The sequence below is a fragment of the Triplophysa rosa genome, linkage group LG14, assembly GCF_024868665.1.
Source record: "Triplophysa rosa linkage group LG14, Trosa_1v2, whole genome shotgun sequence".
NCBI lineage: Eukaryota > Metazoa > Chordata > Actinopteri > Cypriniformes > Nemacheilidae > Triplophysa > Triplophysa rosa.
This window is the reverse complement of record NC_079903.1, coordinates 6,472,847-6,493,863: the sequence shown is the minus strand read 5'-3', so window position 1 is coordinate 6,493,863 and position 21,017 is coordinate 6,472,847. Positions and strand designations below refer to the sequence as shown.

General features: G+C 37.6%; 3 protein-coding genes across 5 annotated transcripts in view; 2 read left to right on the top strand and 1 right to left on the bottom strand.

The window, feature by feature from the left end:
* foxo1a (forkhead box O1 a) overlaps nucleotides 1–8,025 on the bottom strand; it is a 42,005-nt gene extending 33,980 nt beyond the window's left edge. Inside the window, exon 1 of the mRNA XM_057351013.1 lies at nucleotides 7,127–8,025. Coding sequence (XP_057206996.1) covers nucleotides 7,127–7,690 — 564 coding nt within the window. The 5' untranslated portion in view covers nucleotides 7,691–8,025. The remainder of the gene's footprint in view (nucleotides 1–7,126) is intronic.
* A 1,221-nt stretch (nucleotides 8,026–9,246) lies between these two features.
* On the top strand, nucleotides 9,247–15,122 carry slc25a15a (solute carrier family 25 member 15a). 3 transcript variants are annotated; one of them, XM_057351032.1, is made up of 7 exons: nucleotides 9,247–9,394; nucleotides 9,994–10,076; nucleotides 11,587–11,823; nucleotides 12,226–12,366; nucleotides 12,455–12,630; nucleotides 12,711–12,869; nucleotides 13,017–15,121. In XM_057351032.1, exons 2-7 carry the CDS (start codon nucleotides 10,072–10,074, stop codon nucleotides 13,136–13,138), a joined length of 840 nt encoding a protein of 279 aa, XP_057207015.1. In that variant the 5' UTR covers nucleotides 9,247–9,394; nucleotides 9,994–10,071; the 3' UTR covers nucleotides 13,139–15,121. The 3 variants fall into 3 exon arrangements, with proteins under 3 accessions (XP_057207015.1, XP_057207014.1, XP_057207016.1); XM_057351031.1 differs by having other exon boundaries at nucleotides 9,248–9,394; nucleotides 11,565–11,823; nucleotides 13,017–15,120; XM_057351033.1 differs by lacking the exon at nucleotides 9,247–9,394 and having other exon boundaries at nucleotides 10,022–10,076; nucleotides 11,565–11,823; nucleotides 13,017–15,122.
* Nucleotides 15,123–15,713: 591 nt separating this feature from the next.
* On the top strand, nucleotides 15,714–20,212 carry stoml3a (stomatin (EPB72)-like 3a). Its single transcript, XM_057351037.1, has 7 exons — nucleotides 15,714–15,797; nucleotides 16,880–16,983; nucleotides 17,104–17,176; nucleotides 17,756–17,838; nucleotides 18,575–18,778; nucleotides 18,924–19,058; nucleotides 19,800–20,212. Exons 1-7 carry the CDS (start codon nucleotides 15,737–15,739, stop codon nucleotides 19,992–19,994), a joined length of 855 nt encoding a protein of 284 aa, XP_057207020.1. The 5' UTR covers nucleotides 15,714–15,736; the 3' UTR covers nucleotides 19,995–20,212.
* The last annotated feature ends 805 nt before the right edge of the window (nucleotides 20,213–21,017 follow it).

Genomic DNA, 21,017 nt, shown 5'->3' with positions numbered 1-21,017 from the left:
GACATTGAAATAACAGGATTCCGCGTTCGTATCTAGTAAACGTATGTTACATGGACTCGTATGTAACGTATGTAACGTTTGTTACACACAAACAAGCGCAACTACGACAAACGCACTTCACACATACACGCAGCTCTGTCTAATGCACATATTCGTATTATTCTACTGTACATATATGTCGCACTCTCACTTGCCCATACAAAACATTCACTTCTCCCGGACAAGCGTTAATGTCGATCCCTGCAAAATATTGCCATATTTCAGACGTAACGTACCGTTCTTTTTAGGCACAAGTTCGTCGCTGTCATTTTCCTCGCTCGTCTCTATTCCTGCCATATTTATTTTCCGCTCTCTGCTTTGAGCTGCTAGGTTCACCTTTGGGCCCGCGATCTAGCCAATAGTATAATAGCACCTATTTGGCGGGTATAAAGATAGTAATGCCCCTTCTGATTGGTCCAATTTGGACAATCTAAGCATGCAACACACAAATGATTGACACATGAAACAAATTTAATTTATCGCAACTCTCTGCGATATGGATATCGCATATTCTATTATCGAGGTAACGATAATTTTTCGATATATCGTGCAGCCCTAGAAAGGACAATCCAAACGTATGCACTCCATATTAACAAGATGTTAATCCACATTCTCCGTCCTGCCGCTTAGCAAGCATACAGCTCACTAATGAGTCCACACCGGGAAATACCACGCTTACCTATAGGCAGGCGCTCAGAAAATAGCACTTAAAATAATAAAAACTCATAGTAAAATCCACTAATAATAAAATTGTTCAATACAATTTTTCTGATAAAAGCACCTCGTTAAAAAACATTGTTTAACCTCGTTAAATCGTCAAATAACGTACTCCCGGTGCATCGGCAGCTAACACGTGCCAGCGTTCACAACCGGAAGTCATCCGGTGAATTTGAAATATTTTATTAGTTCATTTTTACCGAATGCAGACCTTCCGCGAGGAAAAGCCATTTAGTTTCGGTTTTAAAGTAAGAAACAACGTTCAAACGCCACGAAAAGGCAAATTGGTTTAATCTTTTGTAAATATAATGTCATATATGTTATTAAAGGACATATTTATAATAAATTTTTGTGTAATATTAAACTGCCCCTCTCAAAATGATTTGCAGCATCTGGGTTACAGGGTGTTCTTAGTTTTGAACGATTGTTATTTGAAAATCACAACCCTTGGAATGTCGCGACTGGCCAATCAGAATCAAGCATTCAAATGAGCCGTGTAATAAGTGTCGATAACGGTTCACACAAAAATTTGCTTAACATGTACTTGCCATCCCAGATGTATATCACTTTCCGTCATCTGATAAATTATATATTAAAATGCTGTTGTGTTATTTTTTATATGGTACTCCAAATTGTAATGACCCAAAAAGTTTATTTTAAGTTATCGATGAGCCGCCATATTTAAAATGAGCAAACAAATCAGTTTGTTTATGTTTACATTTCAGTTATGTTAAATAAGCTCAAATTATTAATAGTTTTCTGTCACAAAAGTATTGTTTTGTGTCATAAGACACGTATTAACCCACCCGAGTCGTTCAGATTACTTTTATGATGGATGTGTGTTTGCTGGAATCTCATTTTGAGTACCATAAAATAGCATGACAGCAATTATTGTGTATGTAAACATATATTTTTTGTGTTTAACTAACGAAAGCAAGACATTTACACTTGGCATGGTATACACGGGTGAATAAATTATCAGAATTTTGGGGGGCCTTTTTTGGAGGTCCTCCTTTAAAATACTCCTTTGCAGATTTAAGATAGTAGGCAATAGCAGTCAGCTTATTCACACTTATTTAAAATGCCCATCTAACATCCGGTAGAACATCATACAATAACACTGAACTAAACTGTCTATAAGATGACCAATAAAGTTAGACCTGGACGTACTGTATGTCTTTGTTTTGAAAGAGATGTCAAAAAGTGTCATATGATTGGAGGAGGGGTTATCATAGGAGCAAAGTGTGATGTAACACAGGACAGCAAAATCGATTGTGGACATCAAAGACCGCTCTAGTGATTGGTGACAGCAACCTGCATCAAATATTTACACTGCCGGAGTGACGTATGTTTCATAGATATAGCAGAAACAGACAGACATGAGAACAACAGTGCACGGATCAAAACGAACTGTCTAGGCGTGTTTGTTCAGAAACACTCAGAGACCTCATATCACGTATGACCTTTCAGACCCCGCGCATGCAACAAGTTTATCACACCACTAAAGGAGCGTTACAAAAGCACCACAATACAAGAGCCTTTTAACTTCTGGTTTGGTCAGAGCTTAAATAGAAACGTGGGTGAACCAGGTTGCAGTCGTGGTCTGGAGGTTAATGCGCGTTATGAGAAGTTGAGCTGTGATGCTCATGTGGGTGATGTGAGTTCAAATCTGGGTTGCAACATCGGCATTTGTGACAGAAGTGCTAAAGACCAAAAGAGCATTACAAAAGACTTCATAACACACTACATGAGCTTCTGTTTTCTTCAGATCCCGAATAGAGACATGGGCTGAGAACAAAATGAAACTAATGTGGGTTGGAGTCATGGCCTAGTTGTTGATGCATGCAATGACGAAATGCTCATGTGGCCAATGGAAGTTCAAATCTGGCTTGTAACATTTGTAAAAAATGTGCAAATCATTTTGCAAAAAAACAAACAAAATGATATAAATAAACAAAACTCAAATCAGCAAAGAACATGTTAAACATACAGTCCCATTGAAAAGTCCAACTTTAATTAATATTTTAGCTTTTTATTCAAATATACATAACAAAAAAATTATTGACATTTTATTTATTATTATTATTATTATTATTATTATATTTAAAAAAATATATAACCAAACAGGTAGTTAACTTCGAGCCAGGCGCGTGCATCCGATGAAACCGTCTATAAACTGATGCTCAGCTATGAGAAGAATTTAGGGAGAATTTCCAAAAGTTACACGCGATACATGTGCAAAGTTTATAAAGACAAAGCTGAGGAGAATGACAAAACATTACGACAAGAGAGGATCAACAAATATTAATAGCAGATACTATTGGTGTCAATGTATGATTTATTTCCTGTAAGCTTTTTTATTTTTTAAATGCTGTATATTTGAATAAATCCTATATTCCTTGACGTGGCAAATAATTTAGCCCAATAAATATCTTAAAAGTTGTGTTTTGTCCTTTTGTACCATGCATCACATATTTTAAGGGTTTAATTGAACCTGAGGGGAAACTAAAAGCAAATGATCACTTTTAGTCACTTCTGTATGTTCTTTGATGGGACATGAAGTGAGATGGCTGAAAATATGAGCTGCCGTGTCAAGCTGCCCAAAGCTTTCTGACTCACTGGGTTACATTTAATACAGAACTTGTCGTTTGGTAAAAACTGGCTGAAACACGCTGACAACAATCTCATATCAGAAGACTGCCAAAACATATTAACATGGCATTCTTTTTTTTTAAATAATCTGTATAATATTATTGAAAAGCTATACAATATAGTCCAAAGAATACAGATTTACGTCAACCTGTCACTGAAGAATGTGTATTTAGCGTCTGGTATTCACTTTGTTTCCTTTTAAATATTTCCCCTTCACTACACGACAAATGTGACGGTTTAACTAACCCTCGGTCAGTGTTTCAGCGTAGCTGATAAACGCACGGTCCATCAATGCAAACTACTGAGGAAGAGTAACTGACAGCAGTATTCAGTGGATTGTGGGAAGAGTATAAAGGCCGCCCCGAGTACGGTAACCTGGCTTCAAGAATTTACCCTTTGGAGGTGTGACATTAACCGCCGAAAGTTACTCTGTCAAGAAGAGTTACTTTATCCTCTGGACCCAAGCCCAGACTGTAGCAAATCACACACACTGACAATTCAACCAGATGATTCAGCGCTGAGGGTTGAGCGGGGGGTGACGGGGTCTGTCAAAGATTCAATTCTTTTGTCACGATCAGAGCGTGCGAGCAGCGGCGTTGATGGATTTCTCGCTTTCCGTGTCTTTTTTTCTCTCTGAGAGAATACCCTGATTCAGGAGAGAATATGGGAGAGACGCTGGCCTCCCACTTCTTGCCAAAGCGAGCTGACTGTGCAGAACAACAAGATGCATTTAGTCGTGTTTCATTATTATGATTTCAGGTTTTTCTTTTTTATGGTTTCAAGTTAAATTTCATACATTTTAATTAAATTGATTAGGGAAATGTGCAGTTTAAGGGTATAGTTCAGCCACGAATAAAAATGCTGTCATCATTTATTTACCCTCGTGTCATTCAAACTCTGTATGCGACACTTGTGACACAAAAGAAGATATTTTGAGAAATGTCTCAGTGGTTTTGTGTTCTTACAATGGAATCCAATAAGGTTCAGTGTTGTTTGGTTATCAACGTTCTTTAAAATATCTTCTTTTGTGTTCTGCAGAAGAAAGTCATACAGGTGTGAAATTACATGAGGATGAATAAATGACAAAAGAATTTTCATTCTTTAGTTCACCCAAAAATAAAAATTCTGTCATCGTTTACTCAACTACAAGTTGGTCCAAATCTATAAATTTCTTTGTTCTGATATACACAGGCAAATATTTGGAAGAATGCTTACAACCAAACAGTTCTTGGACCCCATTGACTACCATAGTAGGAAAAATTACTTCATATTTTTTTGTTCTGTTGAACACAAAAGAAGATAATTTGAAGAATGCAAACAATTCTGGGTCACTTTTGACAACAATTGTCATTTTTCCTACTATGGTAGCAAATGGGGTCCAAGAATTTTTTGGTTACAAGCATTCTTCCAAATATCGTTCTCTGTGTTCAACCAAACAAAGAATTTTTTTTAAACAACTAGAGAGCGAGTAATTCATGACAGAATTTTCATTATTGGGTGAACTGTCCCTTTAAATTTGGGTCCTTTAAGTGCAGTAGTGGGTCACCATTTCATTTTTTTTTGCAGTAAACGCCTTTTGACTAATGCAAGTCCACTTATTCCATGTATAAGCATAAATGTACACTAACTAGGAAGAAAAAGCATTGCTGTCATTGCTTGACATGTCAACCGCTCACACTCTCATCCTCACACAGCTTGCGTGTTTACTAAGGTCAATAATACAAAAGAAGAATATAGTGAGGGCACCAGGGCCAAGTCACCGATTCACTATGCCACCTCACGCCCTTCCAACACAAAGCAGTGAAACCAAACAAGTCACTGAGTCATTTACAGCATATGCAGAAAGTGCAATCTCAAACACGTCAACGCATGACTGCAGCACATTAAGAGATCAGCTATTTGCCTAATAACAAAAAGGCCACTGGTGAGATGACGTAGCTGACCTCGCATGTCACCTCGCAGGCCTGCGATGTTCAGCGTTGTTAGACGTCACGGTAAGGTCAAAGCTATGTTTACAATCATACATTTGGAAGATGATTTTATCCAAAGTAGCTTATTATACATTCAAAGTATACGTTTTATCAGTACGTGTGTCAACTGGGATTCAAACCCACAATGAACTTTACGTGCGAGAAGGCTCCTTATGGCAATCATTACCAGCGTGCCACATCATTCATGACATCAGAATTAAATTAAACACTTCCTGTGGTTCACTAACAGTGAGCCAAAAGTGCCGAGCGTTCAATCAGATTCAATAAGATCAAACAGATCACATTAGTTTATAACCAACACGCTGGGTAAACCAATAACACACTGATCCGACAACGGCTTTATCAGATAACAGCAGGAAAACTGTCCTACTTGACTCTCTGTACTGTGTCATCAAACAAGAGAACAGTAAAACACTCTTTTAAACACTCTTTTCCGTTCGGCGATCAACGCATACGCCTCCCCAACTGAATCACACAATAGCATGACAATTGAGGAATGCTGGCGCAAAGACCCAGACAATAAACCAAAGGGTGGAGCGGATCCTTCCTTGCATGTGTAGACTGCCACGCTTACATACTTGGCAAACATCGGAGGGGTATTGACAGTTAATCTCACGGATATTAATAGTGTGCGGCGCGATGAGGCGCTACACCCAACAACACAACTTTGGGCCCACCTAACGCGGAGGTTTCCATGGACGTGAAAGGGATTGTTTTCTTGTTGCTCCGGTTGCCAGGCTGGTTCAGGAACACCGGTAGTAAAGTGACGTGATGATGTTTCTGTGTGTCACCTGAATTGTTTTGTTGGGATACACCTTATCGCATGCCTTTCACGAGAGTTGGAGTCTTGATCATGTGATCGCTGGTGTTTATATGGCCTGGTCTGGATCTACACCAAAGTGTACTTCCAGTGTACCGAAAGTATACCTCAACCACATCAAACTTCTCATTAACCACACTGTTTAAAGATAAAGTGCGTCAATTCTGCACCAAAATATTGAACTTTTCAGAAAAAACAAACCTATGAATGGATTTATGACAGATAGACAAAATACTTTTAACATTCATATTACACTTTAAATTGATTTGTTATTTATTTAGAATTTTGTTTTTTGGGGAAAACGTTAAACTAGAAAAACATTACTATTGTTGAGTGTTTGGAAATAAACCCCATGGTCAATTCTGCATTTTCTCAAGAGGGGGTCTTTCTCTTTGGGAAAGCAATCGATCTTAAGTCTAGATCTGGATGTGCATTTGCCTTTTACCTGGAAATGTGGAAAGATCTTCCCTATCAGCAGGCATCTCATAACCCATATTACTCGAGACCTGTCATATGACATGCCACAGCACTTGACCCATTGACTGCACCACCTCACCATGTGCTGCATTTAATGAGAGGCAATCCTACACAATGAATAGAGACTATTGACAATCCCATGACAATCCTAAAAACAATAAGTGAAGGATGCACAATAATCACCTTTGAAAGGCGTAATTGGGCCATATGGGAAAACAGAAATCAATAGCCAATACGCCAAAACCCAGAAGATTAGAAAGCGAGACATAATTCTATAAACTCCCTCATTCTTGCGTTCTGACAAGCTAGGCGCGAGCGCGCGTATATTTGCGGCGCGTTTTATTGGACGCAGCGCTCACGTACGGTACGCGACGCACGGCTCATAGACCGGCGCGCGTGTGTACAGAAAGCAAATATTCAAAAGAAATACCTTCCAGCCAGCAGAGCTGTTACTATCCCCCTTGTCCTTAAAATAAGGCACGCTCTTCACCATCCAGTCGTAGATCTGTGACAAGGTGAGGCGTTTTTCAGGGGTGCTCTCGATGGCTTTGGTGATCAGGTCCGCGTATGACATATTCCCCCAGGCGTTGCGTCGGGACGAGCTGCTCTTGCGTTGCGCGGCGGCTGCGGCCGCGGCGGCGGCCACCGGAGAGGAGAGCACGGGCACCTGTTGCTGCTGACTCGGGATCTGCTGGTGCTGCTGATGTTGCTGGTGGATGCAATTCTCCTGGCACTGGAAATCAGCGCACAGGATTAGAGGCTTCTGATCGGGATAGTCCTCATTCTCTTCCAGCAGACTGAGGTTATTGATGAAGTCCGTGTTGCTGGAGGGCTCCTGCTTGACGGACGGAGCCGGGGAGGATGTGTTGGAGTCGGCGGCTGCGGGGTTGGGGAACTCCGGTCGCGGCAGCGGCCAAGTGCACGAGCGCGGCCGGGAGAGCGGCTCGAAGTCCGGGTCGATGTCGACCATCTGGTTTTGGGCTGCCTCAGCCATGGTACCAGCAATACTGTGCGTGTCTTAAAATGTCACATAAGATTGGCAAAAGAAAGTATGAGTCATGCGCAATAACGTAAACGCGAATAAAAACACACAGAAAGGAAACAGTGTTACTTTAAAACTGACTTAGTTACATTGGAAACGACTTATGATAAGCGTGCGTCCGAACTATAACTACACGTTGGGATAAAGTAGACAGAATGGCGTCAGATTTGTGTTGTTATGAAGTTTTGTAATCCAGTCCAGTCCAGCAGTATGCGATAGTCCTGCCGCTGCTGTCGCTTGTTGAATGTCTGTGTACCAAAACTCCAGTGCGCTTACTGGAACTCACTATCATATGTCACCTGACACCGCCCCCGCACGTTATTGACAGGCGCCGACAGCCAATCACAGGCGCGGGATTGAAAGCGAAACAAGCGGTGTTTTCGTCCGCTGAAAACTAGTAAACAAACTTTCGGCGAGGTACAAATGTTGTGAAAATACACATGCGCGCACCAACATCCGAACAATAGCTGCACGAATTGTTTGTCGGTAGTTTACGACACAAACATATTTGTGTTATTTTGTTTCACAATAATAAGCAAGTTATATACTGTAGGCGTAAAAAACGGAGAAGCCTGTTAAGAGTGAAGGTGTTTTCACTGATCAAAGATATCAGACATCTGAAACAAGAAAGGCATTTTGATAAATATCATGATGATGTTACTTAAAACAACATCTATAAGATCTTTTGTCGAGTCAGCCTACCATTATGAAACAAATAGTGTAACGATGTGCTGTCGATTTGTCAATGCTGTATATTCATAGTATAATACAGTAATTAAATATATTAGTTCACTTATATTCACGTGTATGTTGTTTTTAGGTCTGTAATGCATTATTGATCGTTTTAAAATCGGATTGGTTTGATTGATGTTTGTATTTTTAAGTTTAACCCCTTTTTAACCCTAAATTATGACAGGAGTAGTTTAACTGTTATTTGTAGTAAAACAACCCGAATTATTATGAAAAAAAGATGTGTAAAAATATGGATTTGCTACAGTAACAATAACAATGTTACATTGGTCATGTTTTTAATAGAAATTAGTAAAATATTTTTATGCTTTACACTCTTCTGTTAGTGTTGATCATTTATTGGTATTTGATAAATGATTCATTTTGTAAGCTTATTAAAAATAAAATACGTAAAAATGTGAATGTACGTGGATGTTTATTTGATGCTAGGCTATATTAAATCTTTGTTTTTTTATGTGCAAACATTCTGTAGGCTGTAGAATATGGCAATTTACAATGCACCGTGTTGCTGCTTATAAAACTGGTACAATATTCAAGACTATTCTGCCGTCTAGTGGTTAAAAGCGTCACTGACAACTGTTATGCTCAAAGATCTCCCTCTGATGTAGGCTACAGTAATAATTGTTTCACAACCTTTAGGTTTAGTCAACCGATTTAGGAAGGATATAAGCGCAACATGTTAGCTAATCTTCTCTTGTTTCAAGGGTAAAGCACGTTTTCCAGGAATATCACCACAGTGCACAAGACACACCCTTCAGTGAGTGTATAACACACTAGTAGTGATTGAGGAAGTGCCTTAGGGATGTTCACTGGCCTAACACGTCTTTAACAGGAGGCTTTGTTCAGAGGCTTTAATTTAACTGGATTTATGTAAGTGTGCACCGCACAGTCAACGATTAAAGCTCGGTGAGTGTATACTTTGTGTTATCATGCAGAACAGAACATAACGTGACATTGTAGTAAAATGTTGATCTTATGTTGACGTGGGCAGGTGGGCAGCTTTAAATGGTCACAGTTAAACTCAAAGCAAACGCGTGCAGAGACTCGATTTCTCCGAGTGGGGAATTTCATGTGGTTACAGATTAAGATGACTATAAATAGAGAGCTCGCGGGATATTCCTACTGTAACACAACGCAATGCTTATCCAGCTGATATAATCTTACATATTTTCTAGAGATTTGTGTGGATTTCGAAACTACAAAAAAGTAGGGAAAAGTAATATTATAGCCATATTGAAAAGTAACTGGGTTACGACCAACGACAACACGGTTACCGTAGTTAAACCATAGGAAAATTAACCGTGGTTTTGCTACAGTAACCATCATTTACCCATGATTCTTTAATAAAGTTGTGGTTATACAAATGGTAAATCTGCTATAAATATCGTTGCTACACCAAAATTGTTTCATGGTGGTTTTACTGTTTTTTCCTCGCAATGTTTATGCAAAGTGAGGGTAAACATGTAAAATGGTGGATGATTAAGACTTAATTCTACACTTTGCAGCAACTGATGCAATATAGACGACCTAACCATGACCCCACATCCCATCACTGAAGCCATCATAGACCTGTCAGCTGGAGCATGTGGTAACACTCTTGTATTAATCATTTCCTTTTACTCAAATCATTTTGGCGTTTACGAACTAGAACTTAATTTGGGTTGTCCAGGCAGGTCAGTTTGATTTGCACAACTTTGTTGAACTGCCAACTTTTGTTTATAGGGATAGTCCACCCAAAAAATGAAAATTGTGTCATTAATGAATCCCCCCAAGTTGTTTCAAACGGTATACATTTCTTTGTGCTGTTGAACACAAAGATATGTGGAAGAATGTTTGCAACTGACATTTCTGGGACATCATTGACTACCATAGTAGGGAAATTTAAAATGGTAGTCATAGATGCCCTAGAACTGTTTGCTTACCTAAATTCCTCAAAATATCTCATTTTGTGTTCAACAGAACAAAAAAAAGATACAATAACTGAAATTATGCTGTGTAAAGAAATGCCAGAAACATGCTTTATGCTTTGATTTGTGACCGGTGACCTCATAAATGTTTGGACACTAATCTAAAAATGTGTAATAATACACTGTAGCACAAGAACATTTCTAAAAGCAAAACATTTCATAAAAATAAGTTTGTCGTGTTATAAACTATAAACAACTTCTCTGTATACTGTATCAAGTCATTCACTAATAATTCATTGCATTGGCTTTGGTTTATTTGTAAATAAATGGCTCAGAAAAGTTAGTCATGCCGAGAAAACAGCAGCATACATGTACAACCATCAATTGTTTGCTCATGTCACTTGCGTTGATATTTTGTAATCAAATGTAACAACACCAGTCATAAATTTAAGAACACTTGAGGAAAATGTTTCTTATTATCTTAAAACTTTTTTTCTATTACAACTAAAATTGTATTGAACAAAAATGTCCTTGAAATAGATTACTTTGACTGAATGATGAAAAAAGAGCTGTAAATAAGAGTGCAGAATTCATTGGTACCTCAATTGTTTAAAAAGGATCTCAGTGTGAAACCTCAAGAAGCTGGTTTTATTTTATTTTAATTTATTATTATTATTTTTAGTTGCAATTCTCACAGCTCCCTTTGTGTTATTTCACAGTTTTAATACGCTTACTATTTTTCTAAAACATGGAAAATATGAATGAGTGACTGGTAGTGTACTTTACATTTTAAAGGGACGGTTCACCCAAAACTGAAAATTCTGGGGGATGAGATCTGTTTGGTTACTGACATTCTTTCAAATATCTTCCTTTGTGTTACGTAAAACAAAGAAATGTATACACAGCAAAATCGCCAGTGTTAAAAAAGGTCAAATTAACACTCACAGTGTATATATAATCCACACTAAAAACACAGGCGATTTTACTGTATACAGGTTTGGAACAACCTGAGGGTGAGTAAGTCATGACAGAATGTTTGGGCGAACTATACCTTTACGCATAATTTAACTGTCCAAATACGTTTTAGAAACATAGTACAAATGTAAACCTCTCTAACGCAGATAAACTGAATCTGTAGTGATGTGCATGCGGTTTCCGCTCATTTTAAGGTGGAACTGCCTGTGTTTTAAGTGGGCAGCCCTTCGACACAGCTAAAGTGAAGATGCAGACCTTCCCTGGCATGTACAGAGGATTCATGCACTGCTTCGTCTCCAACTACAAACAGGTTGGATTACGAGGGCTCTATCAGGGCACCACGCCCGCCCTCATCGCCAACATCGCAGAAAACGCAGTGCTCTTCATGAGCTACGGCTTCTGTCAGAATGTGGTCCGCTTTGTATCGGGAATTGACAGAGGCACAGAACTCAGGTGAGTTACACCATCACAGGTGATACACTTTGATATTATCGTGAGCTGTTCATGAAATCTGTAGCTTGTGTTTGTGTAGAACATCTGTGTTGAACTGTTTAACGTCGACACCCCCATCCATTTACCCTTACGTAACGTGCAGCAGTTAGATGTGCTCATGTTTCTCCGGTCAACTCAATGTACGTGTGATGCAATTCAATGCAGGCGGTGATTCTGACACCACAACATTGCTTGCTTACAGTCAATATGGCCTTACAGTATGTCATCCCACTAATGACTTTGATATACAGTACCACAGTACTTACATCACATGCCCAATGGTTAGATCGAGGATGACTGATGACAGTGTGGATGATGAGGATGATGCTGTCATTGTTTGTGATATACCGTCATGTGTTTCAGTGATGTTCAGAAGGCCTGCTCGGGTTCCGTTGCATCTATCTTCTCCTCTCTGGCTTTATGTCCCACTGAACTGGTCAAATGTCGACTGCAGGCCATGCATGAAATGGAGGCGTCCGGCAAGATCGCCAGTGGACAGAAAAAGTCCGTTTGGAAACAGCATGTTTACATACAAAATACATTTTGTTTTCAATATTTTACCAGTGAAGAGTTTTGCACTATATTCTCTCAGTACAGTGTGGTCTGTCGTGAGAAACGTGCTACGGAAAAACGGACCCTTGGGTTTCTATCAGGGTCTCACCACCACTGTAGCCCGTGAAATCCCTGGATACTTCTGTTTCTTTGGAGGATATGAACTCAGTCGCTCTATGTTTGCTCACCGCATGGGCAGAGATAAAGAGCAGATAGGTAAGATTTCCACATGAAACTACTTGCAGATTCTTTTTTTAAAAACATTCAATCTAATCTCAGTTGATGTCTTCTGATAGGGGTTTTGCCTTTGATGTTCAGTGGGGGGTTTGGTGGTGCCTGTCTGTGGTTGGTGGTCTACCCCATAGACTGCGTGAAGTCTCGCATCCAGGTCCTTTCTTTAGCGGGGAGACAAGAGGGTTTCCTCAAGACGTTCATGGGGATCTTACGAAACGAGGGTGAGACCCCAGTATTTCCTCCACTAATGACTAAATCTTTAATCTTGAATATGTTACTCACATAATTTTTAAACCATTTTTAAAAAGATGGGGCTTAAGGGTATTCTTTTAAAAGCATCATATCATATTATGCCCTGTTGATTTCAGGTGTGGCGCCTCTGTATTCTGGTCTGACCCCTACTATGATCCGAACATTTCCTGCCAATGGTGCTCTCTTTCTGGCCTATGAACTGAGTCGCAAGATCATGATGCAACAGTTTGATCGTTGACTTTGTTTTTTGGAGTTAAATCCCATTTAAGCATCTTGGACGAACAGCCAATTTTCTATTGAGATCTTTGTTTTTTTAAAGAGGCCACATGTGATTTTGGTATAAAGCTGCTGGTTCAGCATGTGTACAGAACTTGATGTCCCTGTGATTCTCTTTTTGACATTTTGTCTCCTCTGGAGTTAGAGTTTATGTAGGTCCACACAGAGCCAATGAGAGAGAGAGTCGCGTCAACTCCATTGACTCCAATGCAGCAGTTTTTTCACAGCAATGGCGGTTCACGGAGGCTCTCAATAGTTCCCGGAAGTTACTAGTAACGCATGGAGCTGCGGCTAAACAGACCAACTGAGGTAAACTTTGAACTCATTTAAAGACGTAAGTCATTTAATGAATAAAATAATGAAAGGAATTAAGCATTTAAAGAGAAAACATAACTTCCTGGAACTATCTGAAGGCTCCATGAATCACGCGACATGCAAAAATTTTGAACTTCCGTTGGCGCAACTCTCGCTCTCAATGGCTCTGGGTCCACAGAGACAATCGTGATCCTGCAGCTAAAAATACCCTTGGAAATGAAACATATTGCAGTATTTAATACAGTAGAGGGCTAATATCATTCTATTACAGCCAAGTCTGTGAATTTGCACGAGTTTGATAAAAGAACAGGTTATGTGATGTGACAGTTAGGGTTTTGCATTCATGTGGTTTCATGTGGTTTAAACAAAGCGTGTCTCTATGGCAGAGGGCTCTTGGCTGCATACGACATTCAAAGTCTCCCATGTATTGTTAGAGCCTAGTTGGCTTTTTTTTTTAATGAGGTCTCAGTGCACATCCAGCTGACTTTAAGACTGAATGATCTTTTGTGTGACAAATGTTTATGCAGCCAATACTGTATTTTAATATATTGTTTTCTTTTCAGTACCACATGGGTGTTCAGACAGAAAAAAATTAATGCAATTAAAAAAACTTCTGCTGCTTCCAACATCGCATACTATTCGTTAGTATTTGAAATTAGAATTTGTGTGTCTTATATTGTGGAAATAAGTATTTGCTTTTAAGTACATGGATTGGTCTACTGATGAAAACACGAATTGCAGGTCCATGTACTATACATGTGATGCTCTTTTAATAAATTAAATAAATACATTTTTAAGTTATTAAATCATTGAATCAAAATGATTGATGTTTCATTGTAGTAATGAATTAAACTAATTATAATGTAGTAAATGAATAATAGCTGTCTGTGTTGATGTGTCATTTATGGCAATGTTTTATTATTGTTTTATTGAATCAATCTTGAGTTTCTCCATTGTATGTTGGTATGGCAGCCTGAACATCAGAAACAGGAGTAAGCGGAGTAATATAGTTAGAACGTGTAGTAAAATAGTGAGGACTGAACTGAGAAATGTTACTCAGATCTACGGCGATAGAATGATCAAAAAGGGTCAGTCAGTCCTTTCAGATGTTACTCATCCACTGTTCAATGAACTAAAATTGTTGCCCTTCGAGTCGCAGATTCAAAATGCCTGTATGTAAATCAAACAGATTCAAGAATTATTTTATTCCATCCGTAATCAGGTTTTGAAAAAATACTTGTTGTGATGTATTGCATATGAACTGTTGTATGTGGTGTCTTGTTGTGTACTGCTATCTACAAACCAAATTGCCTCTTGAGGACAAATAAAGTAAAGTAACCTCCTGAAATGTGAGAAGAGTTGTATTAAAATGTGTGTGATTTTTAATGATCACAATGTGAATCTATAGGGATCGATGTTTACTTCTTAATACCTTTAGCTACGCACAATTGTACATGTACTTTCCCACCATACTACTTTTATTGCATAGTATTTGTAGGTGAATTGTGATGCACTTAAAAAATAACATTGTCATCTTAACATCTATGTTAAAATATTTTAAAATGCGAGTGCATTCCAAAGATGGCTGCCACCTGAACTGATTTAATTTGTTAGCTACTTAAGACACCGACTTTTGGTTTCAGGGCTGTCAATATATCAGATTTTCACCAAGCCAAAAGAATTCATGATAACAATATTATTGCCATAGAAATTTTCTTTCAAAATAAATGATCGGTCAAATTCACCTTCAATTTGGATTTTTATTGTATGTTTTCTCTCAAAGTTAAAACGAGCGCTGAATTATCATATGTGTCAAATTAAAAAAATATCGATAATTGTGGGTTTTAGTATCCGGTTATTCTTAATGCCAGTATATTGTGACACCCCTGGTTTCAATATCACATTACCGGATCAAAACGGTGATGGTATGTTGTGATTACAGGCTTCATATTTCTTCTGCCTGATGACTGGTTGGCAATTTATGAATTTAAAATATCAGCTTACACTATTTGATAAATACGCCGAGGCTCCTGAGTTTAAAATATGATTTGCACAAGACGGGTTTATGGTATTACAATCTAATAGTAAATGATACGAAGTTCTCCATTTTACCTGTGCTGCTACACACACCTGTAGTGTGCAGGGAAGATGACAGGCCACACCCACAGGGGAGGATGAGCACAGGTTACACGATTCTGTGTTACCTGCTGTTTTCCATAACACGCCGCTCGTGTTGCAGTCAAAGATGACTTCTGTAATCAAGATTCAAGAGCGCCATACTGCAGATAGCACACATATACTAGAAGGTAGGCCTTCATACAATTCTACTGTATATGTAAAAAAGTTTTTCTTACAAAAATTTGAAAATGTTAAAAAGACTAATCTAACCACATTATAAGGATCTTAATAGTATTATTTTATATCTTCCTGGCATATATAAAACACAAATAAATGAAATACAATACATATGAAAATGAAACATAATTCATTCAGCCTAATGTGGTTCTGTGAAACTTGTATATGACTCTTTTTTACTGTTGAACACAAAAGATGATATATTGAGAAATGTCTCAGTGGTTTGGTGTTCACACAATGGAAGTCAATGTGGTTCAGTGTTATTTGGCTACCGACATTCTTCAAAATATCATTTTTTATGTTCTGCAGAAGAAAGTCATACAGGTTTTGAATGGCATGAGGATGAGTAAATTATGACAGAATTTTCATTTTTGGGTCAACTATCTGTTACTGGATTCACAACAGTTCCCTAAACTTATATTGTGGCTGTATTATTTGTACACGAGTGATACTGTATACTTGAGAGGCTGCTTACATGACTCGGCGCATGTTAAGTTAGTAGACGTTTCAGTAATCGATATGTTTACCTGAAACAGAATCCTAAGCTAAACAGTACTGAATACATTTTCTCATTGGCTGATTGCTTGCAATTTCTCATATATGTTGTATTGTTTGTTGTATTGTAATTTCTGTGTCCATTTATTGAAACTGGTACATTGTAGAGTCATTATAGTTTTGTTTTGAATTTTATTGTAGTTTTTTATAGCTTTTACTTTTAGATTTTTGTTTTGGTGTTAATTTTAGTTACATTTTTAGAAATTTGTTATATGTTTTTGTCTTTTTATTATTATTATTTTTATGTTGCTATAAAAGATTAATTTATTTTTAGTTTAGTAAAATGTTTATTATTATAATTTGAGTGCCTTAAACCCATTTCAGTTAGTTTCTGAGGCAACTATATAGCTACGCACAAAAGTTTTTCCAATAATTTTCAGGCCAATATTTTATTTGATTTCAATAAACAGAAATGATTTCAAAGTTTTAATTTTAGTAAACTATAATAAACTTGGTACACTGGCTTTCTGTCTTTCAGATGATAAACCATCCTCAATGGGATGTTTTGGCTGGTTTATTATCATCATCTCTATTATTGTCACAATAGGATTGTTTCCTCTTACCATCTTTATGTGCGTAAAGGTATGTGAGCTTTTTGAGAAAGATGAACGTCAACTAGTAGATTAAAATCTATCAACTAATTGATGCTTGAGTATATCTATGATATGAGTTTTGAGCACTTGCAGCTTATCTTCTGTACAGATCGTGCAGGAATATGAAAGAGCCGTGATCTTTCGATTGGGTCTCATTGTAGACAGGAAACCAAAAGGACCAGGTAATGACAAACATTATCATTTCTATTTATGTTTACATTTATTCATAGGCAACAAATGAGCATTTAACATTTTGATAATAATATTTCCAGATATAAACATTTAACAACTAGATACTGTAACATAATTATTATTTTACTTCAGTGATTAGACTTTTATACAATGATAAATATTGTAAAGTGGACCCAAAAATATTTAGAAAGTAATAAATATTTAGAAACATTAAATATTTGAGGTGTTAACAAAATGCATTATATTATGTAACAGCATTGTTTAACAAAATATTCAACTAAGTTGTTTCAACAAACTGAAAATGTTTACCACAGCTGTATTTTATCACCTATAATAGTAGCAGTCACTAACTGTTAAGTGTTTTATCCTTATTTTGAAAACAAGACATTTAATGACAACTTTCTTATTATGCCTTTATGTTATGTTTACTTGTGCCAGTTTGCTTGATATTTTGTTATCTAGTAGAACATAATTTGCACATTTTAACGCAATGGCTTAAGTGTCTATAAGTATTTAACTATTTATCTATAGTGTATAAATATTTTTATTTACTTATTTCTTTTGCATAGGAATTTTCTTTGTGTTGCCATGTACCGACACATTCAGGAGAGTGGACTTAAGAACGGTGTCATTTGATATTCCTGCTCAGGAGGTACTGTACATATAGACATCATAACAGTTTAAATATAGTTGATTTACCTTTTGGGTAACACTTTAGTATAGGAACCAATGCTCACTATTAACTAGTTGCTTATTAGCATGCCTTATTAGCATGTTCAGTGGCGGTCCTTCATACAGGCGACATAGGCGCTTGCCTAGGGCGCCATCTAGTGAGGGGCGCCAAATATGCGGCGAGAAAAATATATATAATTAAAATTACAATGTCTATTTATTTTTTTCAACAGTTTTTGCCATCCCTCTATCTACAACAATACTTTGACATAAAAAATAAATTAAACTTCTTTGGACATGAGTTCTTTTCTCGTGGGGAAGGGGCGCCATCAGTCAAGCTCGCCTAGGGCACCAAATGGTCTAGGACTGCCCCTGAGCATATTGGCTGTTTATTAATACTTATAAAGCACATATTCTACATGACCATATTCGACTTCCCTAATCCTACCTAATACTTAAACCTAACAACTACCTTACTAACTGACAATAAGCAACAAATTAGGAACTTACTGAGGCATAAGTTATAGTTAATGGTTTATTAATAGGCCTCCAGAGAATTGGACCTTAAAATTAAGTGTGACCGATTTTTGTATACATGCATATTAATGGAACTCAAAGTTGGCAAGCCGAATGTGAAACTGTATATAAATCTGTGAATCGATAAATGAATCTTTGAATCTGTAAATGTCTAGTCTTTAATTGTGTTTCTGTGTCAGTTCTTGACTAAAGACTCTGTGACGGTTAGTGTGGACGGTGTGGTGTTCTACCGTGTATTTGACCCCATCTGTTCTGTGGCCAATATCACCAATGTGGACCAGTCAACAAAGCTGCTGGCACAAACCACCCTGAGAAACGTGCTGGGCATGAAGAACCTGTCAGAGCTGCTATCGGACAGAGACGGCATCTCCTCTTACATGCAGGTACATGTGACATTAGGTTATAAAGTATGATGTGCACATAGACTGGTTGCTTCGAGGGTAACACTAAAACCAGTAGCCTAGTCTACACCATGAGAGCGGCATCATATTCCTGGATGCTCATAGTGTTGTATTATCTCGATGATAGTCTGCCTTGGATGAGGCCACTGTTGTGTGGGGCATTAAAGTGGAGCGGGTGGAGATCAAGGATGTTAAGTTGCCCCAGCAGCTCCAGAGGGCCATGGCGGCAGAGGCAGAGGCGGTCCGTGAAGCTCGTGCCAAGGTGAGACCACCACAATACATTTTATTTCATTGTTTAGTTTGTTACTTAAAATGTACATATTTATGCATAGATATATTGTAAAATATACATTAAGATCTGCATCAGATTTAATTTTGTCTCAGATTTGCTGTGAAACCTGTTATGACCTATTCTGCTAGGTCACTTAACATATACTCAAATTTGTGAATTTGATAATATCAACTCTTTTGTACAAATGGACACATTTTCTTCTACTGATGAACACAAGATGCTCTTTTAATATGTAGGTTGTAAAATATGACACCATGTAATGGCCAGCCGTGGTTGTGTTTACTATACAGTCTGGATCCATCTCACATCCTGACAGATACACATGAATAATGTAGTGTGTGTTTTGTGATGCTTTAAAATTCGCTGTAAATTAAGTTCCTAGAAAATGCTAGTGTGTAACACAGCACCCTAGACTAATACAAGGTAATACCATTACACTAATGTTCAAAACTTTACCGTCAATTCTAGATGTTATCCTATGGTATTTTTCTGGCACCCCAGCTGCAGTGAAATATGATAAAAAATCCCATCAAATTCTAGAAAAAGACTGCAAATTTACAAGAAAAACACGGAAAATATGTATTTTTTTAACAAATCTTACAAATGGATGATTCTGCAAAATAATCGGAGCTAAGCTCAGAAAATACTTATATCACATATATGAGCAAAATGTGGCACAGACAGCTGAAGTATGAATACATCTGTGTGTAGGTGATAGCGGCAGAGGGTGAGATGAACGCCTCGCGGGCTTTGAAGGAAGCCTCTCTAGTGATCGCTGAGTCACCATCAGCTCTGCAGCTAAGATACCTCCAGACTCTGAACTCCATCGCTGCCGAGAAAAACTCCACCATCGTCTTCCCTCTGCCTATTGACATCATTCAGCATTTCGTATCTAAAACAGCTTAAAAACACCCAATTCTCTTGCTTTCCCTTTGCTGTTCTGAAATTGTATTTTGTGTTCAATGTCTAAACATTTAAACATAGCTTCTCAAAGTGGATTGCAAGGTAAATTTTAACAGTATGCGTTCCATTGAGGAAACATATGAAGAGTTAATTAGCAATACAGATAACTGATTATTTTTCGAAATATTTGTTCCTATGTAAAATAAACAAATAAAAATTGTATAGATAAAATGTACAAAATCAAAAATGTTTGATTTCGTGAGGAGCATGTAGAGATGTAAGACAACATAAATGAACTTTGCTACATGTTTACTGCACCTTTTCTCTGTGCCACGAGAGTAAACATCATTATACAACAAACAAGGCATTTAATCAACCTTAAAATGCTTGGTAAAAAGGTTTAATGTGCAATTTAATGACACTACCAAGTAACTGAAATTTGTCATTATTTACTTATGAATTTATGAAAACTTACACCCTGTCAACACCACACGTGACAAAATACAATAGAATCCATTATAATTAGCAATGTTGTCCACACTGGATGCAGCACTATGCAACACCACAAATGCCTTGATGTAAATGGGTTTGTCGTGTTGCTCTGTGCCGCTTGCATAAACAGGGTGTTATGAAATCTGGCTTCAAAGTACATTTCAAAAAGCTTCAAAACTATTTAAACTCGGGTGTTTGGTCTTTATGTATATACATTTTGTGTGATTATTCCTAAACACTGACGGTATATTCCCAAGCCCTTCCATAGTGGACAACAATCCAAAACTATTTACTTTGGTGCCAGGAAAACACTATCTACAGAACTACTGTGTAAGCATTTCTAAAACAAGCTTAATGTTTGAGCATAGTTTACATTAGAACAATAATTAGTCACAAAACTCTCGTTTTGATTTTATAAGAACTTTAAAAGTCTAGTGTATGAAATTTAGCTGTCTCTAGTGGTGAGGTTGTGAATTGCAACCAACGGCTCACTCCACCCCTCCCTTTCGAAGCACTACAGTGGCTGACACAGAA